Source organism: Protomyctophum bolini, assembly GCF_963924005.1.
Source record: "Protomyctophum bolini genome assembly, chromosome: 7".
Classification (NCBI taxonomy): Eukaryota; Metazoa; Chordata; class Actinopteri; order Myctophiformes; family Myctophidae; genus Protomyctophum; species Protomyctophum bolini.
The window spans coordinates 44,833,014-44,850,879 of NC_137868.1; the positions used below are offsets into that span (position 1 = coordinate 44,833,014).

Consider the following 17,866-nt stretch of genomic DNA (forward strand, 5'->3'; position numbering starts at 1 on the left):
ATATATGGACCAAACAACTGAACACACACAGGCAGGTATATATGGACCAATCAACACACAGCATGAACCAAACACACACAGAGGCAGTGCAGGCACACTTTAGCACCACGAAGATGCAAAGGTCGCGAGCGGCAGTCGTCTCTTCCTGGGTTTTTTTAGACGGCTGGTGGATGGAAAATTAGCTCCACCCACATGGGGCAAGCTTTTCCAGGAATCTGGCCGACGCTGCATTCTGCCACATGGGTGGAGCTTCAATTTCCATCCACCAGCCGTCTAAAAAAAACAGGAAGAAGCCGGCTTTTTTGCCGTGACTTGACGCCCAAGTGTGCTTACACCCTGTTTTTAAGACAGGCTGGTGGATGGAAATGAAGCTTGCGTGTGGCTGCAACTTACAGTTACCTGGTAGTGTGTTTATAAACAGTATAAGAACAGTTACCTGGTAGTGTGTTTATAAACAGTATAAGAACAGTTACCTGGTAGAGTGTGTTAATAAACAGTATAAGAACAGTTACCTGGTAGTGTGTTTATAAACAGTATAAGAACAGTTACCTGGTAGTGTTTATAAACAGTATAAGAACAGTTACCTGGTAGTGTTTATAAACAGTATAAGAACAGTTACCTGGTAGTGTGTTTATAAACAGTATAAGAACAGTTACCTGGTAGTGTTTATAAACAGTATAAGAACAGTTACCTGGTAGTGTTTATAAACAGTATAAGAACAGTTACCTGGTAGTGTGTGTTTATAAACAGTATAAGAACAGTTACCTGGGTAGTGTGTTTATAAACAGTATAAGAACAGTTACCTGGTAGTGTTTATAAACAGTATAAGAACAGTTACCTGGTAGTGTTATAAACAGTATAAGAACAGTTACCTGGTAGTGTGTTTATAAACAGTATAAGAACAGTTACCTGGTAGTGTTAATAAACATTATAAGAACAGTTACCTGGTAGAGTGTTTATAAACAATATAAGAACAGTTACCTGGTAGAGTGTGCATCCCTGGTAGTATTCAAACAGGACACAGCCTATACTCCAGACATCACACTGATGACTCCAACCCAGCTCTGTGCACACACACACACACACACACACACACACACACACACACAGAGAGGACTTCAACCCGGCTCTTGCACACGCAGAATACATTAACACACTGCATGTGTGTGTGTGTGTGTGTGCGTGCGTATACACACTGTTACAGCATTATACAACGGAGGTGTTTACACACAGATCACGCCCAGGACTCATTTTAGCTGCAGTACCCAGTATGACCTCTGGGGCGCGGTAGTGCCGCGTGGAGACCACGGCAGAGTGGTGCTCCTGGTCGAAGGTGGCGCTCCCGAAATCCACCAACTGCACCGTGCTGTCCCTCACCCTCCTCTCATGTCGCTTCTGATGGAGGGGAGGAGAGGAGAGGAGAGGAGAGGAGAGGAGAGGAGAGGAGAGGAGAGGAGAGGAGAGGAGAGGAGAGGAGAGGAGAGGAGAGGAGAGGAGAGGAGAGGAGAGGAGAGCCATGGTTTGATTTGTGCAAAGGAAAGGCAGTGGGGTACACATAGTCTTAAGAACTTAATAATATGTCAACATTTTAAATTACCTTTTCTATTTTTTCGTACAATTTTTTTTTCTGCATTCAAAGATTTCCTAGAAGCTTTGTCATTGGTCGATTTGCCCGTCTCCATCCTGATTGGTTAGTCATTGCGACCAGATTTTTTTTCCGACCAATGACAAAGCTTCTAGAACATCTTATTGAATGCAGATTGTGGCCCCTATAGATGTGTGTCACAGAGACTAATTTATTTTGGGAGCGTTCTACCCAATGCTGGCTGTCTGAATACAAACCAAAAAAGTCCTTACAATTTTGACATATTGTTTATAGCAGCTTTAACACTTTCTGTACATAGGACGCCTAGAAAGGTCATAGGGATTCGAACCGAGAGGTGCCATCGACGTCTGTGGACGTCCTAGCGACGTCCTAACGACACGGGGCGACATAAGAATATTCAGAATTTTTCCTATTTAACGCTCTGTGCAACTATTAGCTTGTCATTGACTCCCATGTTAGCGCGGCGGAAAGAATGACTCGTATCTCCTCATCCAGGGCGCTCTCCGTGGTGATGAATGGATCGATATGCTGGCGCTTCATTTCAGCTCCTCATCCGTCTCTCCCGCAAAATATGAACGCTTTTTGGAGCGTATATAAATATATTAAGATGATCGGGGATTGTGAGGTCACTTTGTCAAGTCAACTTTTTTAAGAAAGTGTTTCCGGTTCATGGCTTTCAGAGTAAAAGCGATCAGATAACTCTGGCACCCCGGAGCTTCTATTTTGATGCACTTCCGTGTTTAATGTACACTTCTGACAAGTGAAAATAGTACAAGCTCACAACATAAAGCCCAGCTCAATCATAAATCATTTAAATCATGGCTGATAATTCAGGGATCTGTATAACTTTAATTAAAGCAACAGCGGGGGCTTTTTGCAAATGTCACTCGTAATGTATACAGATGTATAGAATGATACCTGTGAGAGGTTGTACACCGTGTCGTAGTCTGAGCTGACGAACAACACGTTCTCCGGCTTCAGGTCTGTGTGAGTCAACTTGTTATCGTGAAGAACTGGGGAGAGAGAGAGAGAGAGAGAGAGAGAGAGAGAGAGAGAGAGAGAGAGAGAGAGAGAGAGAGAGAGAGAGAGAGAGAGAGAGAGAGAGAGAGAGAGAGAGAGAGAGAGACGGACAGACAGACAGACAGACAGACAGACAGACAGACAGACAGACAGACAGACAGACAGACAGACAGACAGACAGACAGACAGACAGAGAATACATACTGTATATGAATATCGTTGCTGTTGGGTGGGAACCATAAACCATTTTCTATTAAAAACATTTTAAGGAGATTGAAATAGCAGATCTTGAGAGCTTGTTGGATGTGCTACTTTCACTATACCTTTGTGCTACATTCTCGAGTCTTGTATGGTGGAGTAGTAGGGCATAGAGATGATTTTGTACTATAAATACAATAAACTGAAACCGGAGTGACCTCATTGGTCGCTGCAGTCCGATGGAGCGACCTCATTGGGTCGCTGCAGGCCGATGGAGCGACCTCATTGGGTCGCTGCAGTCCGATGGAGCGACCATAGTCTCCAACGGGAGGCGGAAGTCAAGCGAAGTGCGGAAGGAACGCTGCCACTCAAGTGACTATATACTGGCCAATCACAGCACGTCTTTTCCGGGACTAACCGTTTTACATTGCCTCTGATTGGCCTACCGAACGTCCCCCCTCTGTTACCTACCCTTTGCTTCTGCAAATAGCTTCTTAATAGATCTGCTATTTTTCAATAGCTAAAGTATAACATAATGCTTAACCCATTTTGGGGCTGGAACCCTTTTTTGGTGTTTTAAGCATTCTGTTATGCTTTAGCTATTGCGCTACGAGCTTGCAGGTCTGCTATTTTTGAAAAATCGAAGAACGACTGACATTTTTTTTAGAATCTGATCTCAGGTCAGAATGGGTTATAATCAGACCAGTGTGTGTCCCATGCAGTGGAAACCTCGTATGAATCTGATCTCGGGTCAGAACGGGTTAATAATACTCACAGCTGACGGCGTCACAGATCTGGTGGGCCATGTGTCTGATGTGATGGAGGGGGTACGGCACGAAGCCGTTGCTCTTCAGGAAGTCGAACGTGCTGAGGGAGAGCAGCTCGAATACGATGCACACGTGACCCGAGTGGTTGAACCAGCACAGCATCTGAACACAGTGACTGACGGGAGAGGAGAGGACTAGTTAAACCATCTGAACACAGTGACTGACGGGAGAGGAGAGGACTAGTTAAACCATCTGAACACAGTGACTGACGGGAGAGGAGAGGACTAGTTAAACCATCTGAACACAGTGACTGACGGGAGAGGAGAGGACTAGTTAAACCATCTGAACACAGTGACTGACAGGAGAGGAGAGAGACTAGTTAAACCATCTGAACACAGTGACTGACGGGAGAGGAGAGACTAGTTAAACCATCTGAACACAGTGACTGACAGGAGAGGAGAGACTAGTTAAACCATCTGAACACAGTGACTGACGGGAGAGGAGAAACTAGTTAAACCATCTGAACACAGTGACTGACAGGATAGGAGAGACTAGTTAAACCATCTGAACACAGTGACTGACGGGAGAGGAGAAACTAGTTAAACCATCTGAACACAGTGACTGACGGGAGAGGAGAGGACTAGTTAAACCATCTGAACACAGTGACTGACTGACAGACAGGAGAGACTAGTTAAACCATCTGAACACAGTGACTGAGTGACAGACAGGAGATACTAGTTAAACCATCTGAACACAGTGACTGACGGGAGAGGAGAGGACTAGTTAAACCATCTGAACACAGTGACTGATAGGAGAGGACTAGTTAAACCATCTGAACACAGTGACTGACTGACAGACAGGAGATACTAGCACAGCATCTGAACACAGTGACTGACGGGAGAGGAGAGGACTAGTTAAACCATCTGAACACAGTGACTGACGGGAGAGGAGAGGACTAGTTAAACCATCTGAACACAGTGACTGACGGGAGAGGAGAGGACTAGTTAAACCATCTGAACACAGTGACTGACGGGAGAGGAGAGGACTAGTTAAACCATCTGAACACAGTGACTGACAGGAGAGGAGAGAGACTAGTTAAACCATCTGAACACAGTGACTGACGGGAGAGGAGAGACTAGTTAAACCATCTGAACACAGTGACTGACAGGAGAGGAGAGACTAGTTAAACCATCTGAACACAGTGACTGACGGGAGAGGAGAAACTAGTTAAACCATCTGAACACAGTGACTGACAGGATAGGAGAGACTAGTTAAACCATCTGAACACAGTGACTGACGGGAGAGGAGAAACTAGTTAAACCATCTGAACACAGTGACTGACGGGAGAGGAGAGGACTAGTTAAACCATCTGAACACAGTGACTGACTGACAGACAGGAGAGACTAGTTAAACCATCTGAACACAGTGACTGAGTGACAGACAGGAGATACTAGTTAAACCATCTGAACACAGTGACTGACGGGAGAGGAGAGACTAGTTAAACCATCTGAACACAGTGACTGACAGGGAGAGGAGAGACTAGTTAAACCATCTGAACACAGTGACTGACGGGAGAGGAGAGGACTAGTTAAACCATCTGAACACAGTGACTGACAGGATAGGAGAGACTAGTTAAACCATCTGAACACAGTGACTGACGGGAGAGGAGAAACTAGTTAAACCATCTGAACACAGTGACTGACAGGATAGGAGAGACTAGTTAAACCATCTGAACACAGTGACTGACGGGAGAGGAGAAACTAGTTAAACCATCTGAACACAGTGACTGACGGGAGAGGAGAGGACTAGTTAAACCATCTGAACACAGTGACTGACGGGAGAGGAGAGGACTAGTTAAACCATCTGAACACAGTGACTGACGGGAGAGGAGAAACTAGTTAAACCATCTGAACACAGTGACTGACAGGATAGGAGAGACTAGTTAAACCATCTGAACACAGTGACTGACTGACAGACAGGAGATACTAGTTAAACCATCTGAACACAGTGACTGACGGGAGAGGAGAGGACTAGTTAAACCATCTGAACACAGTGACTGACTGACTGACAGACAGGAGATACTAGTTAAACCATCTGAACACAGTGACTGACGGGAGAGGAGATACTAGTTAAACCATCTGAACACAGTGACTGACGGGAGAGGAGAGACTAGTTAAACCATCTGGACACAGTGACTGACGGGAGAGGAGAGACTAGTTAAACCATCTGAACACAGTGACTGACGGGAGAGGAGAGGACTAGTTAAACCATCTGAACACAGTGACTGACGGGAGAGGAGAGGACTAGTTAAACCATCTGAACACAGTGACTGACGGGAGAGGAGAGACTAGTTAAACCATCTGGACACAGTGACTGACGGGAGAGGAGAGACTAGTTAAACCATCTGAACACAGTGACTGACGGGAGAGGAGAGGACTAGTTAAACCATCTGAACACAGTGACTGACTGACAGACAGGAGAGACTAGTTAAACCATCTGAACACAGTGACTGACAGGAGAGGAGAGGACTAGTTAAACCATCTGAACACAGTGACTGACTGACAGACAGGAGAGACTAGTTAAACCATCTGAACACAGTGACTGACGGGAGAGGAGAGGACTAGTTAAACCATCTGAACACAGTGACTGACAGGAGAGGAGAGACTAGTTAAACCATCTGAACACAGTGACTGACTGACTGACTGACAGACAGACAGGAGAGACTAGTTAAACCATCTGAACACAGTGACTGACAGGATAGGAGAGACTAGTTAAACCATCTGAACACAGTGACTGACTGACTGACAGACAGGAGAGACTAGTTAAACCATCTGAACACAGTGACTGACTGAAAGGAGAGGAGAGACTAGTTAAACCATCTGGACACAGTGACTGACTGACAGACAGGAGAGACTAGTTAAACCATCTGAACACAGTGACTGACGGGAGAGGAGAGGACTAGTTAAACCATCTGAACACAGTGACTGACTGACGGGAGAGGAGAGGACTAGTTAAACCATCTGAACACAGTGACTGACGGGAGAGGAGAGACTAGTTAAACCATCTGAACACAGTGACTGACGGGAGAGGAGAGGACTAGTTAAACCATCTGAACACAGTGACTGACGGGAGAGGAGAGGACTAGTTAAACCATCTGAACACAGTGACTGACTGACAGACAGGAGAGACTATAGTTAAACCATCTGAACACAGTGACTGACGGGAGAGGAGAGACTAGTTAAACCATCTGAACACAGTGACTGACAGGGGAGGAGAGACTAGTTAAACCATCTGAACACAGTGACTGACAGGGGAGGAGAGACTAGTTAAACCATCTGAACACAGTGACTGACTAACAGACAGGAGAGACTAGTTAAACCATCTGAACACAGTGACTGACAGGGGAGGAGAGACTAGTTAAACCATCTGAACACAGTGACTGACTGACAGACAGGAGATACTAGTTAAACCATCTGAACACAGTGACTGACGGGAGAGGAGAGACTAGTTAAACCATCTGAACACAGTGACTGACGGGAGAGGAGAGACTAGTTAAACCATCTGAACACAGTGACTGACAGGAGAGGAGAGGACTATTTAAACCATCTGAACACAGTGACTGACAGGAGAGGAGAGGACTAGTTAAACCATCTGAACACAGTGACTGACAGGAGAGGACTAGTTAAACCATCTGAACACAGTGACTGATGGGAGAGGAGAGACTAGTTAAACCATCTGAACACAGTGACTGACGGGAGAGGAGAGGACTAGTTAAACAATCTGAACACAGTGACTGACTGACAGACAGGAGATACTAGTTAAACCATCTGAACACAGTGACTGACTGACAGACAGGAGAGACTAGTTAAACCATCTGAACACAGTGACTGACTGACAGACAGGAGAGACTAGTTAAACCATCTGAACACAGTGACTCACAGGAGAGGACTAGTTACACCGTCTGAACACAGAGACAGACAGACAGACAGACAGAGGACTAGTTGAACCATCTGAACACAGTGACTGAAAGACGGGAGAGGAGTAGTTAAACCATCACAACATCTGGTTATTAAAGTTTATTAAAGTTAACTAAAACTGTGTTTACAAAACGAACTAAAACTAAACTATAGAAATTATAGACAAAATGCCCTTAGTTTTATGTAATTATATTAAGCTTAATCTGTAACTGAATATATATATATATATATTTTAAATGCTATCTTTTCTTTTCTTTTTATTATACAATACTTATTTTGGCTCCTTTCAGGTAAGTCAGGTGCAGGATTGAAAAGGGCCAAAAAAAAAGAGACTCTCACTTTCCCTTAAAAACAATAGCTGATCTTACAAGGCTAATTGCACATCGTTTTAAATGATATACTACTTGTAAAGTAGCCTGGCTAATAAGACTAACGTCACACAACACAGGCAGGCAAATTGTTTTTTGCCAACGGCTGATTCGGTCTGGCTTATTAGCCAGGCTATACTTGTAAGGGTAAAGAATATACCCTCACAAAAAACATGCAGTAATCCTGGTCTCTAAACTGCCTCCCCCTGGCCAGCCTGATGGAGGGAAAAGGAACTGTTCCTTCCACCCGCTATAGAGCACCGAAGTCCTGACGTAACTCGCTCATCCCGACGATTCCCCTGGTTCGCGGAAGTAATTTCTCTATGGAGAATAACATGGGGTGATCTTAATATCGTCTACTATAAGCGTTGTGGTCCAAAAATAAACAAGCTGTCTCAGCGTTATTGTTAGGGAGGTGTCTCTGTATCGTTTGCAACAGTCAGTCACTCATATATGATACAGTCTGCTTCTAGCGAAAATCTAACTAATTCAGCAGCAGTAACATTAGCGTTTTCTCTCAGTCAGTTGATTCTTCATATCCATATGAGTGAAGCGGCCGGGGTGACATGTTTATTTTTCAAACACAGTTGTTATATGAGGCGATCTAAAATCGCTTCAATGGGGATTTCAATGCAACTAAACAAATACATGAACCTGGGGACTGACGCCCTATACTGAAAGTGACGTCAGACTTCAGTGCTCTATACGTCCGGGCGGGGGAAACTCCCCCCCCCCGTCACGTGAAAAGCAGAATGGACTCCTCATGCATAGAAGGAAGCATGAGGTCAGTCATGACCTCAGGTCAAGACTGACCCCAGGTTGTCAGGGGAAGTGTAGAGACGGCTAGACACCCAGGATTACATTAGAAAATTGACACTGACTGGGTAAAAAAAAAAGAAGGAAACGCAAAATCCTGGGACCAAAAATTATAGCAGATCTACAAGCTCTCCTGCCCCCGACAGACAGCGACTATATAACATTCCGTGTGGGTTTTGTTATAGGGGGAGAAACTCACTGCTGCTTCAGAGGGTCGCACTCTCTGATCTTCTCCAGGACTTTGATCTCCAGCTTGGCCGCTTCTCGGAACTTCTCCTGGCTCTTGATGACCTTCACCGCGGCCTGAGGTCCTCCTCTGCAAAGCACAACAACCCCACTAGTATTAACCCATTCTGACCTGAGATCAGATTCTAAAAATGTCTTCTATACATCCTGACAGTTTCCCATTCTGACCCGAGATCAGATTCTAAAAATGTCTTCTATACATCCTGACAAGTTTTCCATTCTGACCCGAGATCAGATTCTAAAAATGTCTTCTATACATCCTGACAAGTTTTCCATTCTGACCCGAGATCAGATTCTAAAAAAAAATGTCTTCTACGTCAAGTCGCTCTTCGATTTTTCGAAAAATAGCAGACCTACAAGCTCATAGCGCGCCACTCGGTGGCGCGCTATGAGCTTGTAGATCTGCTATTTTTTCAATAGCTAAAGCATAACGTAATGCAAACACCCAAAATGGGTTCCCCGCACAAAATGGGTTAACAGTAGCCAATACTGTAACAGTAGTAATCACCACCAGGGACGTGCAGGGGCACACACACACACACACAGGGGCCTGAGAAAGGTGTTAAGTGTGCTTTAGGGAGATAACGGGGCGGCGGCGGCGGCGGGGGGTCACATTTCATGGCGGTGATTAGTGAGGGCGATGCAGGTGTTGGTGTCGGGTGTTGGCCAACGGAAAGCCGGTTCAAAGATATTCCTGCCCACCATGTGGAGCCTCTGTTGTGTTTGCATTGCCTTCATGGCTATAACCGACATTCCCAAATAATAGCACTTAGGAGGACAGAGGGGTGAAACGAGGGAGGGGGGGGGGGGTTATTATTATTGGCTAAATTATAGACCCCCTGGGAGACTGTGGACTGTGCGAGTATATTGGGTTTAAGTACGTTATAAACGATATACGAGGTTAAAGTCCGCAAACTAAATCTTGAACGGCGCTGAGTTTTAATATAGCCATAACTCAATTTACGAGTTACGAGTTACACGGCACTTGAAAGGACCTAGTGTGCAGAGAGACGAAATGTTTTTTATAAATCGTCACGGAGTCTGTATACGTCACTGCTAGTGTGTGTGTCTGTGTCTTTGCCCTTGTGTGCGCGTGTGTGTGTGTGTGTGTGTGTGTGTGTGCGTGTGTGTGTGTGTGTACTGCAGGGGTGTGCCCCACCCTTTTCGGACTTGAGAACTATACTTTCAAAATGACCAGCTCCGCAAGATCTTACCCACCATTGCTGAACATTTTAAATAGTTTAAATATGTACCTGAGGGTGCTTTAAGAAACAGCTGCGCCGGCATTACATATAAGAGAAATTGGTATAGGGTTTATTTTGTATTTATAAATGCTATACCGATGTTTGTGCACAGCAACACTCTTGAAAACAAAATATTGTGCATTGTGGATTTGAGCTTGACGAGCCCTTTTTTTGATGTCAATCAATCAAGTCACGTTTAATTCAAGTGGCAGTTTTAAACGTTATGTTATAATTTAGCTATTGAAAATAGCAGATCTACAAGCTCATGCTATATACAGTATATATATAATATATATATATATATATACACACACACACACACACACACACACACACACACAGGTATATAAAGCCAATGTCGCTATGCATTCAGCGACTAGACTGTCTGTCTGTCTGCCTTCCTTCCTCCCTCTTTTGGGGGGGTACTCATGGGTACCCCAAAATTACAGTGAAATTAGAACAAAATACGACAATTTATTTTCGGCCACGCAGCAAAAATGCCCAGGGGGGGCCCTGAAATGTTGTCTAGCCCAGGGGCCCTTAATGGGAGGATAAATCCGGCCCTGGGCGATACGATACGATACGATACGATTCAATGATTTTAAAATCGATACAGTAAACTGTTTAGCAAATACATTAAATATGTGTGAAACTTGTGGGCAGTGCAGGTGTTTTAAGGGAAAGATTTATTATGGATATAAATAAATTAAGCACAGTGATTCTCTGGCAAAAGGGATGGACATTGTACTTGAACACATTATGGACAAACCCACGCCTTGGCATGAACACAGAGAGAATACACACATTTTCCGATAGACCAATTGTATAGCTATATTGAATGGAAAAGTAATCAAAGCCGTCTTTTTCCTTTTTCTTCTAAAAATTTGCTAAATACAATGCACAAGTAGTTTAATTATGATTCAAATTGATTATTTAGACATTGCAAAACGACACGACACAGAGTCAAGCGACACGATACTTGCGGTTTACATATCGATATACTCAGATTTTTAAGCGGTGCAACCACTTCCTTAAGTGACTATGTGTGTGGCTGGGTGGCTGGGTGGGTGGGTCTGAGCACGAAAACAGCATGGTTGTAACTCTGTCATTTCTCAACCGTTTCGGAACGCGGGGCGGCTCGCCGGAATCGGGCCGGGGCACCCTGGGTGCGTTCCTGGGGGAATGGAACACCCCCCCCCCCCCCCCGGGGGACCCCCACACGGGGTTCCACCACTTAAAATCGATATTTCGATACGGTTACCATTTCGTTACACCCTTAGTATAGTTAGTGTATGTGTTAACCCATTCTGACCGGGAACCCATTTTGGTGTTCAGCAACATGTTATGCTTTAGCTATTGAAAAATAGCAGATCTACAAGCTCGTAGCGCGCCACCGAGTGGCGCGCTACGAGCTTGTAGGTCTGCTATTTTTGAAAAATCGAAGAACGACTGACATTTTTTAGAATCTGATCTCGGGTCAGAATTGGTTAATCAGACCAGTGTGTGTCCAGTAGAAACCTCGTATGAATCTGATCTCAGGTCAGAATGGGTTAAGAGTACAGTATGCATTCACCTGCCATGGTCCACACACTGCAGCACCTTCCCGAAGGTCCCCTCCCCCAACGTGTTGACCACCTCATCTGAAAACACAACGTCATCATCGTACAGACGTACACGCCACTGTAATACACACTGGAAAACATTACATTAACACTCTACACGTCCCATTTTGGGGACATCAAATCCTTTCGGTGTTTTAAGCATCATGTTATGCTTTAGCTGTCGAAAAATTAGCAGATCTACAAGAACTTGTGGGTCTGCTATTTTAGAAAAAAATCGTGAAGATCTTTGAATATATATATTCTTTCAGAGTGAACATTTTTAACTCAAATCTTTGCTTCTGGGAGGGGGGGGGGGGGGGTCCCCTGGAACAGCATATTTTCTGATGTGGGTCGGCGGCCAATTACATATATTTTGACATGTGACCTTTGACCTACATGTGTCCTGCAGGAGGTCTCCGGTCTTGTAGAGGAGGTGGCCGTCCTCGCTGTCTCTGCTCCGTCGTCCCCGCCTGTGGCTCCGCTGGGGTCAGAGGTCACAGTTAAAAAGGGTACATATGGGGGAGGGGGAAGAAAAAATACAAGTAAGTTAAATATACACATTACATTTAGTGTCCCTATTCTGGGGGGGGGGGGGGGGGGGTCGCCAGTTTGAACCCAGAGTTATAGTGTCGAAGTGTCCTCGAGCAAGACTCTGAACCCCGATTGCTCTCGATGTGCTGGTTGGTGGGTGCCTTGCATGGTTTCCTCATGCGGTAATCGGTGTATGAATGTGTGAATGGGTGTGTGAACGGGTTGAATGTAATGCACAATCTCTGTAAAGCGCCTTGGATACATTTGGCGCTATATAAATGCACCATTTCTTATATTTATAGATATACATATATATTATATAACCGATCTTGTAGATCGGCTTTTTTTCCAAGATTTGGCATAGCCGAGTCACGCGTTACCCGGGTGTGAGCGATCTCTTTCTGAATGAATAAAAGCAAACTAAGAGCAATCAGCAGGGAGAGCCATGGGGAGATAAGTCGTAAAAGTCATAATATCGGCAGGAAATTGGTAAACTACAGGATTTGTAATTAATTAATCGAACACTAGAAAAAGTGCCCTTCAGGGCACAGGTCTCCACCAGGAGGATGTGTGGTGTTTGGCAAAATGTTTAGGAGTAATATCATCATGTTGTGTGTGTGTGTGTGTGTGTGTACAGTATGTGTGTGTGTGTGTGTGAGAGAGACGTCGCTTGGCCTGTTGTAGCGCCACCATGAGGCTGATTTGAAAACTGTCAAGTGGCTGCATGCACAGTTTCACCGCAATCGGACGCTGCGTTGAGGAGTTGTGGCAATTTGTACAACACGGGTACAAAGCGGGCTACTCCTGAAAGGTTTAGAAGCCAATCGTAGGCAATGAAGGTGGATTATGAGAAATCAAACAAACCCGTCTTGATCACATGACCATGGAGAGCATGTGTGTACCGATTTGCGTGAAATTGGGATAAAATCTGAAGGAGTAATAATAGCAAATGTGTTTTACATATGTCGGCCTCCCGGTGGCGCTATAAAGAGCAGATGTGAAAAACGTCAGGCAAAATTTGACCTGGGAAGCAATTATTTTCAATCAAAATGCGACATTAAAATTTCTGTAAATAATGAATCAAAAATGTATATCCGTCAGAAATTCCCAGCAGTTTGGTGTGCATAGACAGACGGACAGACGGACAGACGGGAGTTTCCAGACGTATACACAAACAGATGCCGACGACGAAACCACCCCGTTGTCGCCATACAAAGAATGCAAAGAACAGAGTTATAGTGTGCCCTCTGGGCAGACTGTCCTTGTCAAGTAGGCTACGTAAGCCTTGCAGAGCCATGAGGCCCACAGGGCAGCTATAGGAGACCATCACCCCCTACATACACCCCCCCTGGACATGTAAGCACACCCTGACCCTGCAGTGTTGTTTTTGGCATAGTTTGGAATAGTTTATTTAGTTTTAGTCGACTAAATCTACAGTCGATTTAGTCGAACACAATGTATTTTGGTGGGCTTTGATGCCGTCGTAATTACTTTTTTTTTTCTTCACTTTTCGCTGAAAAAGCCGATCTACAAGCCCGCGACGCGTTGTGAGCTTGTAGATCGGCTATATGTTCAGCATGCAGCCAATTGTAAAAATGACTTATACTGGATCTCTTGTCCACTATAGTCCCTTCATAACATTCTTGTCTATAGTTTTTATTTGTTGACGAAATTGTCAGTATATTTAGTCTTATAGTTATAGTCATCATAGTTTGTTTTTATTTAGTTCATTCAGTTTTAATCAGTCAAAAAGGTAGTCGACGGACATTTCTCGTCTCAAGTTTTAGTTGACGAAATCAACACTGGCCCTGACGCTATATTATAGCATGTCTTGGGGGACTTCCCCGCAATCCAACCCTTGACGCCGAGTGCCAAGCGGTCCATTTCTCAGAGTCTTTGGTGTATACATGACCCCGCGGCCGCGGGGATCTAACCTCCCGACCTCCCCAGTCCCAGGGGCGGGCGGGCGGACACTCTATATAACCACAAGGCCACTGAGCTGTGTTACTTGTCAAGTGCACCCCCCCCCCCCCCCCCCCCCATTAACCCTGGCATCGTTGGGCTTGGAGGTTATAGGTGAAAATGTTTACGTTCGAGAGAGACTCTCTAAAGTGAGTGGGATCAAGTTCACAGACTCTGGTTTGGGGACGGCGGCGGGTACTATAGTAGAGAGACCTTTTGAAGTTGGAACGGGACTCGGATGGCCGCCGCTGGTGAACGTTTCACAAGTCGACGAGAACCCCGTCTCTCATCGGCCCATACAGATCTACAGCTGTGTGTGTGCAGTGTGTGTGTGTGTGTGTGTGTGTGTGTGTGTGTGTGTGTGTGTGCGTGAGTGTGCGTGGCTGTGTCAGTCTGTTCCCATCAGCTGTCAGCCTGGTATTAATATCACACACCCAACAGTGCTGAACAAGCGACTTCTACATGTGAGGAGGTGTGTGTGTGTGTGTGTGTGTGTGTGTGAGAGAGAGTGTGTGCGCACGCGTGCATGCATGGTTGGAGAGAACACAGCACATTGGGAGCAGCATGAAGTAAGTCGAAACTAGAGCATCGTGCACACACACACACACACACACACACACACACACACACACACACATACACACACACACACACACACACACACACACACACACGCAGTGTGGGGTTGTTGTTGATACTTCAGGACAGAATGCAGGAATAATGCTAATATAATATACTACAATATAGTTTGTGTGTACATGAGAAGAGATTGATTGAGCTACAATTATGATTATGTATTGTGCATTATGCATTATCACTAGTGTTATTTTTTTTGTATCATTACCGTTATCGTAAGTTAGTGGAATTAGTATAGCTATTCCACTACCACTGTGAAAGGCATGACGTATAACACACATTTCACATGCCATGGTGAATTATTTGGATCCATGTTTTACGCGGTCTAGTCCCATGAAAAAAAAAAAGCCCACAATTCAGATTATTAAGAGGTCGTGGCTGGTTCCACTTAAGTTAATCATCATCGTACAACAAACGGTAACAGATATCTCCCATCTATACAAGCTCACAACGCCATGCATTGGAATGTCGTGTTTTTGCGATCAGTTTTATTTTTGCGCTTTTTTTGTGTCGTTTCTCCAAAACATATGGTGTTTTCATTTACTGGCATATAATGACATGATGGACTATGCAATGCATACTGTGGTTGTATTCATTGTATGTATGTATATATATATATATATATATATATATATATATATATATATATATATATAAACCTTGAAGTAAAGTTGTGATAGTAGCAAGTAGTACGCAGCACTGTTAGTATCGGCATTATAGGCATGTTGTTATTATGTGAAGATACTCACTGACAGGCAGAGGCACAGACCGTCCAGGAAACTCTTCAGCACCGAAGACAACTTCGTCTTCCCCATAACGGAGAGAGACAGACCGACGGAGAGGGACAGAGACGCACACAGGCAGACGGACAGCGACAAGAGAGAGACGCAGAGACAGGAGGAGGACTCGGGGATCGACAGACGGACGGACGGACGGGCACAGGGACAGTACAGAGACTATATAATCGAGATGTAGAGAGAGATGAGACAGACTCTGAGACAAGACAAGAGAGGAGACAGTCACACACAAAGAGAGACAGACACAGGAAGAGAGAGGGAGAGAGAGTTGGTGATGGAGAGAAGAGGTGGAATGTGTAGGAAGCGACAGCGGGTAGAAGAAGAGGTGAAGAAAGGACACAGAGAGCTAGAGAGGACAGTTGTGAGAAAAACAGACAAACAAGACGGAGAGGCAGACAGACAGACAGAAAGAGAGACGAGGGGGAAAGTATCAGAGACACAGAGGACAGAAATAAGAGGAGAGAGGAGTGGAGATGGAAGGAGAGGAGTTACAGTAGGAGAGAGAGCGACGGTATTAAGACAGATACTATTAATAAGTTGTTGGTCAGGACCTCCGGGGACTGAGAGAGATAATGAAGGGAACAGGAGAGAAAGATGAAGAGAGGAGACGGTAAATACGTTATCTCCTGCCCCCTGCTGGTGGTGGTCTTTTTTTCCTGTAAGGCAAGCCATCTTCTCTCTCGAGTCTTCACACATTTATATTTATACATCACCTTTAAGGAGTACTTGGATTTCAAGAGGCCTGAAAGTAAAGACTATGCAGGATCTTGTTAGCTGTGGTGGTTGCGGTGGCCGGTAGTGGTCTCTTAACCCATTTAGACCAGAGGAAGATTCAAAAAAGAAAAATGGCTTCTAAAATCCTGACAGTTTTCTGAAAAACCCATGTTTCTAACAGTATGTCAGTACCCTCAAAAATATATGTAATTGGTCGCCGACCCCCCCCCCCAATCTGAAAATATGTTGTTCCAGCAACTCCCCCCAGAAGCAAAAAAGATCTGACTTAAAACGTTTGCTCTGAAAGAGAATATTATATTCAAAAGATCTGCAGACATATACAGCTTGTATAGGTCTGCCATTTCCCCCCCCCCCCAATAGCTAAAGAATAACATAACGCTACAATAAACACCAAAAGGGGGTTCCTCCTCCCCGTTCCGAATGGGTTAATTCCTCGTCTCTCCCTCCCTTCCCTCTGATCCGTCTCGGTGCTTATGTTTCGAAGGCCCGCCGTGCGATGCCAAAGGACCTCTCCTCTGCTATGTTGGGGGAAAAAAAAAAGTGTGCCAGTCGGTTAAGGTTTCATGACGAGTTTGGAAGGAAGCGACGTCCCGTCCGATCACGTTGCCGTCTCAGACAGACAGACAAGACAAGACAAGACAGCCAGCCAGCACACCGGATCGGAAGATTGATCTGGGATTGCCGAGCCACACACACACACACACACACACACACACACACGTGTGCCACATTGGGGCACATATATACACTCAATCCTCTCTGGAATCTATGGAATGGAATTTTTTTTAGGGAGTTTTGTTTTGTCATGCAATACTGTAGTACTTTGTGTGACTGCACTGCTGCTGACCCTTTACTGGGTTGGGGTGCAGCCGACGTGTTCTCCGATGCACACAACCTTTTCCCCACTTGACAGTGAGGGATCTCAGCAGGAGAGAGTTAAGCAATATTATACGCGAGAGGGTGTGGCTTTAACGTGACTATATTGCCACGACAGGGATGCGTTCAGGAACGAAGTAGTTCCGCAAGCACTGAAGTGGCAATAATCACGTTGAAACACACCCTCAAGTGTAATGTTGCAATTCTACAACAATTACCCTTAAAACTAACAGATGTAGTCACTACGACCACAAATGTCCCAATAAACTAGCTAGGCCTAAAGCCACCGAGTTTGCTAGCGCTCTGGGAAAACAGAGAAGCTGAATTATTTGTTTTTGATCAGGTGGTGAACGGTGCTGGTTTGATCCACGGCTAGAAGCCGTTTCAACCAATCGGATTGCTTCCTCGAAACGACCTGTTGTATAGAATAACGCTTTTGGGGGCGGAAGATGCTACTGCATTTAGCAGACGCTCTTAATCCAGAGC

At 44.9% G+C, this 17,866-nt stretch overlaps 1 protein-coding gene across 1 annotated transcript in view; it reads right to left on the reverse strand.

The window, feature by feature from the left end:
- Positions 1-16,160, reverse strand: part of LOC308318746 (dual specificity protein kinase CLK2-like) — a gene marked incomplete at its 3' end in the record, with an annotated part of 43,996 nt that extends 27,836 nt beyond the window's left edge. The window contains exons 1-8 of the mRNA XM_080768372.1: positions 15,722-16,160; positions 12,240-12,324; positions 11,816-11,882; positions 8,952-9,068; positions 3,600-3,766; positions 2,525-2,619; positions 1,266-1,395; positions 982-1,064 (exon numbers count right to left, since the gene is read on the reverse strand). Of these exons, the coding sequence (XP_080624498.1) occupies positions 982-1,064; positions 1,266-1,395; positions 2,525-2,619; positions 3,600-3,766; positions 8,952-9,068; positions 11,816-11,882; positions 12,240-12,324; positions 15,722-15,787 (810 nt within the window). The 5' untranslated portion in view covers positions 15,788-16,160. The remainder of the gene's footprint in view (positions 1-981; positions 1,065-1,265; positions 1,396-2,524; positions 2,620-3,599; positions 3,767-8,951; positions 9,069-11,815; positions 11,883-12,239; positions 12,325-15,721) is intronic.
- Positions 16,161-17,866: the final 1,706 nt, after the last annotated feature.